The 9,851-nt window shown below is 34.3% G+C and overlaps 1 protein-coding gene and 1 long non-coding RNA gene across 4 annotated transcripts; one reads left to right on the forward strand and one right to left on the reverse strand.

Annotated features, from left to right (window-relative positions):
• Positions 1 to 606: 606 nt before the first annotated feature.
• On the forward strand, positions 607 to 9,112 carry LOC109166821. 3 transcript variants are annotated; one of them, XR_002051742.1, is made up of 4 exons: positions 607 to 682; positions 4,251 to 4,387; positions 7,587 to 7,726; positions 9,024 to 9,112. It is a non-coding gene; the product is annotated as an uncharacterized LOC109166821 (long non-coding RNA). The 3 variants fall into 3 exon arrangements; XR_002051743.1 differs by lacking the exon at positions 607 to 682 and adding an exon at positions 883 to 1,148; XR_002051741.1 differs by lacking the exon at positions 4,251 to 4,387.
• LOC109166820 (polygalacturonase At1g48100-like) lies at positions 4,930 to 9,487 on the reverse strand. Its single transcript, XM_019315703.1, has 7 exons — positions 8,923 to 9,487; positions 7,562 to 7,693; positions 7,076 to 7,303; positions 6,944 to 6,988; positions 6,645 to 6,852; positions 5,821 to 6,011; positions 4,930 to 5,521 (listed from the first exon to the last, which is right to left on the reverse strand). Exons 1-7 carry the CDS (start codon positions 9,316 to 9,318, stop codon positions 5,129 to 5,131), a joined length of 1,593 nt encoding a protein of 530 aa, XP_019171248.1. The 5' UTR covers positions 9,319 to 9,487; the 3' UTR covers positions 4,930 to 5,128.
• Between the last annotated feature and the right edge of the window lie 364 nt (positions 9,488 to 9,851).

Below are 9,851 nucleotides of genomic sequence, written 5' to 3' on the forward strand. Positions count from 1 at the left end.
AATGTGAAATTACCCTATAGCAAATTTTATATTTATATAAGTTATAATTCATGTAATTATTCCATCCATTTTTTTTAGTTTTATGGTTATAAATATTTAAAATTTCTTAGTTTTATATTTATACAAGTTCAAAATTTTTTAATTTTAAGTTATAATTTATTAAATTATTCTATCTAATTTGGACTGATTTTTTGCAAGATGAATAAAGACTTTGATTTTAAGATATGTATTTACTTTTACCAAAAACAAATATGTACTAACTTTTTAATAATTTGTAATTTTGATTAGTATTTTAATAATTGTTTTTAATAATTTGTATTTGATTAGTTTTATTTATTGTTACTAATTTAACTTTTTATAGTCAAAATAACGATTAATATGAGACCATAACATTTTTATGTAAATTTTTCATATTGTGCATTGCACGGGTAAAATACTGATTTTTATTATATAAAATAATGTATTTTTAATACTCAAATAATATATATATTTTTAAATATAATATATATTTTAATATATTAAAAATATATTATTATATTAAATATACATTATTTAATAATATGATATCCAAACAATATTTTCATATTGATAAAAAAAAAAAAATCCCTTTCATTTGTTCAATATGAAAGGGATTAATCGACAGAGCTTCCGAAGGAAACGTATCGCATTCTTCATATTTTCGGTATTATCTTTCTCTTTCTCTTTCTCTTTCTCTTCGAGTTTTGATATCTGAAACTCGTAATTACTCTTTTATCATTTTCTCCGATGCATAGTAGTAATACCAATTTTTCATTCGCATCATGAAATCTGGTAATATGCAATATTGCAATGCAATTGTTACCTGTTCTTGAGCATCAAGCTTATCTCGGTGTGTTAATTTTACTTTGATCCTGTATGGATTTTCTTGTTCCTTACTTCTGTGCTTATTCTTGATGTTCAGTGCTCAATTGAACAAACTGTTTAAAAAACTGGGATGAATCACAGAAAACGCAATTGCAATTACAATTGCTCCGTGTAAGTGTCTTGAGGGTTGAGGAGAGGGTGATGAGCAAATTGTAATCAGAATGAGGCTTTACTCTCCATCATTCTAGTGCAACTGTATAAATCCTTGTGGTAGAGTCCATTTTCAGATTGGTTGCCACTGAAAGGTAATCATAACTTAGTTAAAGATTATTGGGATTCTGAGATGAACTAACTAGGGTGAAGGATGGTTCTATGTGCCTCTCTTAATGTAAAATTGCTCAATTAGGTGTAGAGAACCATGGATGCCCCATGGATTTTGATTTTTTTTTTAAAAAAAAAAAAAATCAAAGTACAGTTTTACAGGATCCCTCTTTTTCCTTTAAACTTTTTTGACTGCCATTTAAGGTGGTCATATGATATTGAATCAGGAAGAATGGTCCGGCTGGACAGCAGGAACGTCTTTGATGACTGGTAGATGTGATTTATTGTTTCCTGGTGATTCCATGAAATATATGCCGAATCATAGAAATTTTTGAAAGAAAGAATTCAAATTCAGCTTATTGTTGAAGCTTAGGAGTTACTTTACACTTTAAAAGTTGTCATAAAACAGAACATATGCAGATAATATGCAGAACCATGATCTATCTTAAAGGAGATTTAATTGAACAAGGATGATTGATTCCATCAAGGAAAGGGGTATTTCTCATTCCTGTGCCTGCCGCAAAGGTTAATGAGGAGTTAGAGCTCTCTGCTAATATTAGAGCTATCATGATTAAAAGCATATCCACTTTGGGTTACCAGTTATTCCTCCTGTCTTGTCGTAGGGCTTTTTGATCCCAAGTAGGATATCTATCCTGCATATGACTTTCATCCTTAAGCGTTGTTTAAAGTAGATAGGAATTTCTTTAGTACTGTATCACACCATTTCTAACTAGGGGGAATGTGTGTCTAGCTTTTTACTACTACTGTTACTCAAACTTCAGTCATGTCATTACCTTTAGGTTGTTAGGTTCAAAACTTTGGATTGGGGGAATGTGCAAGGCTGGAAGTCTGATTCGAGTTGGGAAATTAGGATTGGAATAAAGACTGAGAGTGGACTAAAATTCCCATATTTGGTTTGAAATTGATACTAGAATTATGGATAGGATTGAAAACAGTTATGGGTGAGGTCAGTGTCAAGGATAGGAAGGCTTATCGAGATTGCTAAATTGTTTGGCCCTTATGCTAGACTGGACTATGTATGCAGGATTGTGCCTTAGGGGACTTGGAAATCTAATTTGCCTTTTCCTAGGCTAATTCACTGAACCAAACGAGCTAATAAAAAAATCAACAATAGCAGAATACAATGTAAATTACACTGAAAATTCTTAATCTCTGTTGAAGTATCCTCAGGTTAGTTAATCATGCTCTTGCATGCCTGAAATGGGATAAACCTAAAATTCCTTGGGTCTCCGGATTAATTTTCTGGATATCATATTTAGCGCTGCATAATAAGGGGTTGTTTACCACATCATATCTTAGAATCTTAAACTAGGTAGCATTTTGTTTTGCCTGAAGAATGGATTTGAGAGCATCAATCCCCTTTGATCATTACACGTAATCACAGTATCTTTAGCATATACTGTCAATATCAATAAGATATGATCACTATAAATATTCCCTAAAACACCATATGAACACTCCATTTTAAAGAAGACTCTAATACTACATTGCTAAACCTCCCAAACCATACCCAAATAGACTATGTTAGCCTCTTCAATGATTTCTTCAATTTTGCATGCTTTCCCATACTCCCTTTGAACAACAAAGCACAAGTGTTGCTCCATGTATACTTCTTCTTGCAAATCCCTGTGAGGAAATGCATTTTTTGACATCTATAGTTCTATACAGAAAAGTCACCAGCAGGTGGCATTAGAGCTGGAAAAGACCAGAGCATGACTACCAACCACCAATGATAGTGATAAAACACCAGTGGATTGTTTACTCAAGGAGAAAGAAAGGAAATTAGGACACAAATGGAAATGAGAATCAATCAACATAATTTCAGATTACAAAAAAAGCATAAGTCATGGGATTGCAACAGGGAATCAGGGGAGGATATTATGCTATTTACTTTCCTATACAATATATGAGATTATAAATAGGGAGTCTTCCTTAGTGTTGAGGCAGGTAGTAGTAATTAGAATAAATTAAGAGCTAAGTATAGCTGGGCAAGAAAATATCCTCTGGCAAGAAATGGTTCTTGCCCAGCTATACTTGACCCTTATTTTATTCTAATTATTTCTGCTTACCTCAACACTAAGGAAGGCTCCCTATTTATAATCTCATATATTGTATAGGAAAGTAAATAGCATAATATCCTCTCATGATTTCCTGCTAATATAGCCTCCCCTAATTCCTTGTTGCAATCCCATGACTTATGCTTTATTTGTAATATGAAATTATGCTGTTTGATTGATTCTCATTTCCATTTGTGTCATGATTTTCTTTCTTTCTCCTTGAGTAAACAATCCCCTGGTGTTTTATCAATAGAACAACTTAGACTCCCAGGCTTGCCTTACTGTTCTGATGATACGATCTCGTATCAAGATAGCTCTACTTCAAGTGAGTGCAAACTCCGGGAATTAGAATGGGAGGAGAGCTTGAAGAAAGAAGAGAGGAAGAAGACAGATTAAGGAGATAGGGAGAGAGACTAGGGACACAGTATAGACAGATTAAAGAGACAGAATATTGAAGGATAGAATAATTCCATTATACTCTTATTCCACTTACAATACAAGAGCCTAATAAATATACTATATTTCTAATGCTAATTTAGGAATAATATTAACTCTCCCACTAATTACGTTGTACCATCATAATTTTAGGAACACAATTAACTCCCACTAATTAATATACACAACTTATTCCTATGATTAATATGCAATCAATGGTGTATCATCTGACCTCATCCTTGGTTTTAGATTTTGCATCAAGGAGTCCTCTTTCTTAGTTGAAATGAGAAAAACTGCTTACATATATGCTAACATCACCAGTGCATAGTCATAGTGTTGACATTGTTTATGATGGGTTTCTCTCTTGGTTTGTATAAGCACTTGTTGTGCTTGGATACCATGCATTATTATAGTAATTGGAAGAAAATAGATTGAACAAAAGGAATTGCATGGACATTTATATATACAAGCCTAACCTTTGTATACCCCTAAGTCCCTAACACTTCACATTAGTCATCATATTCCCCAACACCTCTTATATGCTTCTTTATATTTTCTTTTTCTTATTTACAGGAAAAATTTATGTCTTAAGTGCAGAACAAATGACATGAAAGCAACTGATTGATGTAAAGGAGCCAAGTGAGAGCTGAAATAAAAAGATAGTTATTTTTAACCCTTTTTTTTCTGAAGAATTTGAGGAACAATATAAGGTAATTTTAGGTTTCCTATGAACTTTTCTCTTCCAAAGAATCCGAGAATAAAAATGGAATTTTACAGTTTCTAAATTAAAATTTTCTTTTCCTGATGATTAATTGTCCATGCTTGATATATATTGACATGCCAAATCACTTTTCTGCCCAGTGCCCACAAACTATTCAAATTGAAAAATCAATCACAATGCTCCATTTGACTTCATATTTCTGGCCTTTGCATTTCCTTGTTTTGACTGATCTTACTTTTGCTTCTCCTTCAATATTCAGTGTTGAAATATGATTTTTTTTTTCCAGGTTTACTGCTCTAAACAATCTGTTCTGTGCAATATAATCGATATATATTAATTTCTTTATAAAGGACTTGTTTGATTACAGATCGCCAGTTGAATGACCTGCAAAGCACTTTTCTTACCTATATTTCAAAGGTTATATATTTATTGCACATCTCTTTCTAGGTGTTTTTTGAGCTAACAAGTGATAAGCTGAGTTTTGAGTGGACAGACCAGTGACATCTTGCACCATACTGTTAAACACTTCACTTTATCAAATCAAAAATCTATATAAATATATAAATATATATATATTATCACACAATGGATTCTCAAGAAATCCTAGTAAAGAAAATTTTCTATAATATCATATTACTAAATGCCTTATATTACTAACTAATGGTGTGAAGGGGTTGGCAAAAACCACGCCGACCTCACAAATAAATACACCATAATATGCATCATTTACCTAACACTGATCATGATCTACCTGAATCCTGTTGCTTGATGGCTTGCCAACTTGTAAACATTGAACTGGAGGGACAGCAGGAGAGTGCAACTCTCCAAATGTCTGCCAACAGTATGGATCATACAGGTGGTAACGCTCTTGTAGCGGCTCTAGTTTTACCCTGTCTAGGGTTACATCCGTACATGGCATGTTGTCACTACATGCAAAATGCACTGGTTTTACTGTATATGTTCCTCTTATGTTTTCATAGTGGATTCCTGATAGAGCCACAGCAGCTGTCTGGTTCTTGCATGTTCTTTTGTCACAATAAAACTGGTCAATTACAATTGGCAGTTGAACTTCAGAAACTTGGATGTTTGAAAACAGAACTCCTTGCACAGACCCTAATCCACCCTGCAGAAGTGAAATTTTAATAATTAGAGGAGATTGCTTTATGTAGTAGATTAGTTAGGGAGGAATTTCAGAAACTTGTTTATTAGAACATATGCATTTTCAAGTGAAACTTAAATGGTGTTAAAATATTGAGCCTTCAGAATATATCTTATATCCCATTATGGAAACTGCACCCTAATGAGATTTAAAAAAAAAAAAGTTTCAACACTCCTTTAAGTAACACACTTTTGAATTGAGATAAAGGGTTAGTTAATTAAGTGGATTTCCAATTAAATTGGCTTGTAAAATTGTTTCCTTACCTGCCATGTTTTTATCCTTACACCATTCATTGTGTTTTGCATAATTATGTCTCGCACAGTGATATTTGAGACACAAGCTTTTGTGTTGTCTTTTCCTAGTCCTCCAATGCTGATTCCATGCCCTGGTCCACAATTCACATTGTGTATATATACATTTGTGCATCCAGTTTGAATTGAAACACAGTCATCTCCTGCATAAAACAAATCTTTTAGGGAGTTGTTTGTTCTAGATGCCTAAAATTTTGTGCTTAATTCACATTATTCTTGCTTTCATTTGTTTAAAGAAAGAGCTACCTTAGTATGATAAGAAAGAAAAACTCTAAAAAGCACTGGGGTATAAGATTTTTGGGATCTCATGATGGTTATGAAGAAAGGATAGAGCTTTTCATGTGGGGTTTAAAGAATCATCCTAAATGGGATGGGATTGCTTTTTTCCTATATGGTCAGGCCATCTGCCGGTTGGTTGGTGGAGATTTGTTGTTAAAAAGAATTATATAACTGTGAACGGTAGCCAGGTGTCAAAATGTTGGTGGCTGGATTTTGAGGATTTGGTTCTTGTGACTTTCTAAGTTGGATAAGATTGAAGGATGATAAACCAGACCATGTAATGTGAGATGTGATGGATAATTCTCTTTAAAAAAAAAAAAAAATTCTCCAGACATTTCTTGCTAGTAATAACAAAATCCTTCATGTATCAGTTCTAGTGTGTGAAAAATGAACAAATCCCAAATTTAGTCGAGGGGTATATGTAATGAGAGATTTGTTGATTGGTTAGTATTATTTTGACCTGGTTGATAAGAATAAGTGTTTAGAATATAAATTACCACAACCAAGGGTGCTCCCACGGATAACCACATCTTTTGAGTTTTGTAAATGGATTCCATCTGTGTTGGGGCTATCTCCAGGTGATGAGGCAGTGAAATTGTATACATATACCCCTACGCAGTTGTCAAACTTGAGGTGGCACTGCGGACTATTCTGAATAGTGATTCCAGTGACAGTAACATTAAAACTCCCATAGAACCGAAGTGCCTGCACCACAAAAGTACATTGTTATGTCCACAAATACATTGCATGATCTAGAAATGCAGCTGCTTTGTAGTTCTGGGCAAGTGGTCCTTACCGTTGGCTTTGTGCTTGGCATTTTTCCACTAAGTGAACTATTTACCTGCCATACAATTTCAGGAAATAAATGAAGGGAAGGCAGAGATAGATGGATATGGACAAAAGACTACAGGTATGGAGGAGTAATTACCGAGATTGGAGGATAGACTGGCTTTGTTCTGTTTAGTGGAATGATTAATTTTAATTCGTCATCTATTGGGTCATCTAATGGGGAATTCTGCCACCAGACTGAACCACTTCCATCAATTGTGCCACTTCCCTTAATTGTAATTCCTACCAGCTTTGTAAATTCAAGCCATTGGAGAAGGCCTGAACCCCAAGCTTTCGAGTCTGTTGGAGCTATGATTTTGCCATCAAGCTGCACACAAGAAGCACAACTCTCAAAATACTCACTTATCTTTTAATCATACACCTTCAAATTTTCATTCTGTTTGTCGTACTAATAATATATATATATTGATGTGAATGGCTGTTTTGACCTTGTGAAAGGCATCGTAAACCGTGCTTAAGTGTTATGTGTTGTGTTTTGAAAGCATTGGAGTGCAGATCTTGGCAGTATTAGTAACTGCAACTTTTACATTTGTGTGGGTATGAGGATCTGTGTCATGTGGTTTACCTGAAAAACTATATTTTTTTCGCAGTAAGGTCCAGAGAAAGAAATGGGCCCCACAAGGAATACGTATTCTGAAGGGACCATCATCGTCGACGCCTCCACCTTACAAGCTGCAGCCCAGGTAGCTTGGAATGCCTACATTTTCATCACGGGAAATATAAGTTCTTGGTCAGTAACATATTTATTGTTTTTTTACCCCCCTCTCTCTCTCTCTCTCTCTCACTCTCTCAATGCCTTGTGTCAAAACCATAACTTTACATAATATATATATATATATATATATATATATATATATATATATATATATAAATGGTGATAGGTTTGTGCAGAAACTGTATGTAGTTAATTGTTGGAAACTGCCACAACGAGAATAATTTTGTGTGGGCCCCACCTGATCTCCTTGTCCAATTCTCTGGCTGCTGTATATTATTGTATTCACTTCACTTTTTAATTTATTGTCTAAACCTACCCTCTTTTGTCCTCAAAACATTGGAAATTTTCAATGACAAATTTGTAGGCATCTCTTTAGCCTCTTTAATTTGATACCTAGGTGTTGTATTTTCTGACCCGTGAGATATTCTTTCATCACATAGCAGAATCTTCATTTTCTATTTGCTATAGGACACTAAATTAGTGCATTTTTCCCGGGGGGTTTGACGACTTCTACGTGTTAAGCAACAATTTGTGAATTTTTGTCTATAGTCAAACATGTATACTATTAAACTATGACTCTGTTTAGTAGAGCTTATTTAAAGCTACAAAGAAGCTATAATCTCTGTTTGGTAAAACATAGAGAGCTTAAAATAAGTTACTGCTTTTGAACGTTTTTATTTTTTTTTTCCTTTTTTTATCTGTATTAATTTACAAAAATTACACCCTCTAGTCCTCTACCCTTCATTAACTTATCCTTTTTTTTTTTTTTTTTTTTTGTCTTTTCACATTTATCAACTAATTCAACAATTAATTTTACCAAACACTTTAATTTCAATTAGTTAGCGTATTAGTTACTAGCTTTTCAGCTTTCAGCTAGACATGCCAAACTGGGCCTATAAGGTTTTTAGTTGTCGTACTGGTCGAGATGGAACCTTTTTCAACGACCCTAACATAACTCAATCGGATTAATGCTTCTTAGCGTTCAGGTAATATACTGGTTGGTTCTGTTTATGTGTAGCAACCCCCAAGTCTTTCAAGATTAAGAAGAGTTTTTCAAGATTAAGAATGAATTAAGGTAAGGTGGCAATGTTGGTTTGTTTGTTGACTTCACTAAACCGAAATCAGCAAAGGGAACAATATGAGAAGTTGGACCACTTGGTTTAAACTTGGCAGCTTTTTTCAAAAAAACATCATGAAAATTTTGAGTTTACCTTAGTGTCATCACTCTTCCCATCACCCTTCGCTCCAAAATTCATGACACTGAAAACCGACCCGGTGTCGTCCTCATAACCTTTGTTTGGTGGATTTACAGGGATGTTAGGCCGGGTAGGCGCCGGAGCTGACGGCGGCAGTGGCGGCGGCACTGCCACCGGAGATGGGTGTTTCTGCTTCGTCTTGCCGGCATTGCTGTGGTGGCGATTGCTACCATGATGATACTTCCCTTTCTTCTTGTACAAAGATCCAGAAGAAGCAGCACCACCTCTGCTTGGCCTCCAATGTCTCCCTCTTCTCCCATCACAAGTTTCAACATTCCATGACCAAACCAGAAATGCAACCATCAGCATGAATGTAAGGCTTCTGAAACTAAAACCTCTCATTTTTGCCATGTACAATGAGAATGTGGTAGGGGGGTGGGTGGGGGGGGGGGGGGAGGGATATCAGATGTATGTGTGTGTGTGTGTGTGTGTCTCTTCCTTAAGATGGACAACATAGAAGATGCTGGTAGTTTATATAGGGAAGAATGCTCAATAGTATAGCCATAAAACAAAATAATTCTTCGGATTTATGTTTTTTTTTTTTTTTTTTTTTTTTTCTTTTCCCCAATATTATTAATTATTTTTTTGTTTCTTTATGGTTAATATTTATTACGTTCACTAAAAGGCCCCATTTTTGGCATATGCAAATATGTTGTCTCATGTGACCTGCAATAAGTCGTATGCCATACACAAATGTGTGAGTATAAATAGATTAATTAATTAATTAATCTTACATACACCATTTGATTAGGTGAATACATTTTAGTTCCTGTCATTTTTACCGCCAAAAAAGATAACTTTTTGTACTAAATGCTTTATACCATATCAATTTTATACTATTCAATCACCAATCATATTTAATTGGATGACTGATCAAATACTTT

The sequence above is a fragment of the Ipomoea nil genome, unplaced genomic scaffold (genome assembly GCF_001879475.1).
Source record: "Ipomoea nil cultivar Tokyo-kokei standard unplaced genomic scaffold, Asagao_1.1 scaffold3105, whole genome shotgun sequence".
Classification (NCBI taxonomy): Eukaryota; Viridiplantae; Streptophyta; class Magnoliopsida; order Solanales; family Convolvulaceae; genus Ipomoea; species Ipomoea nil.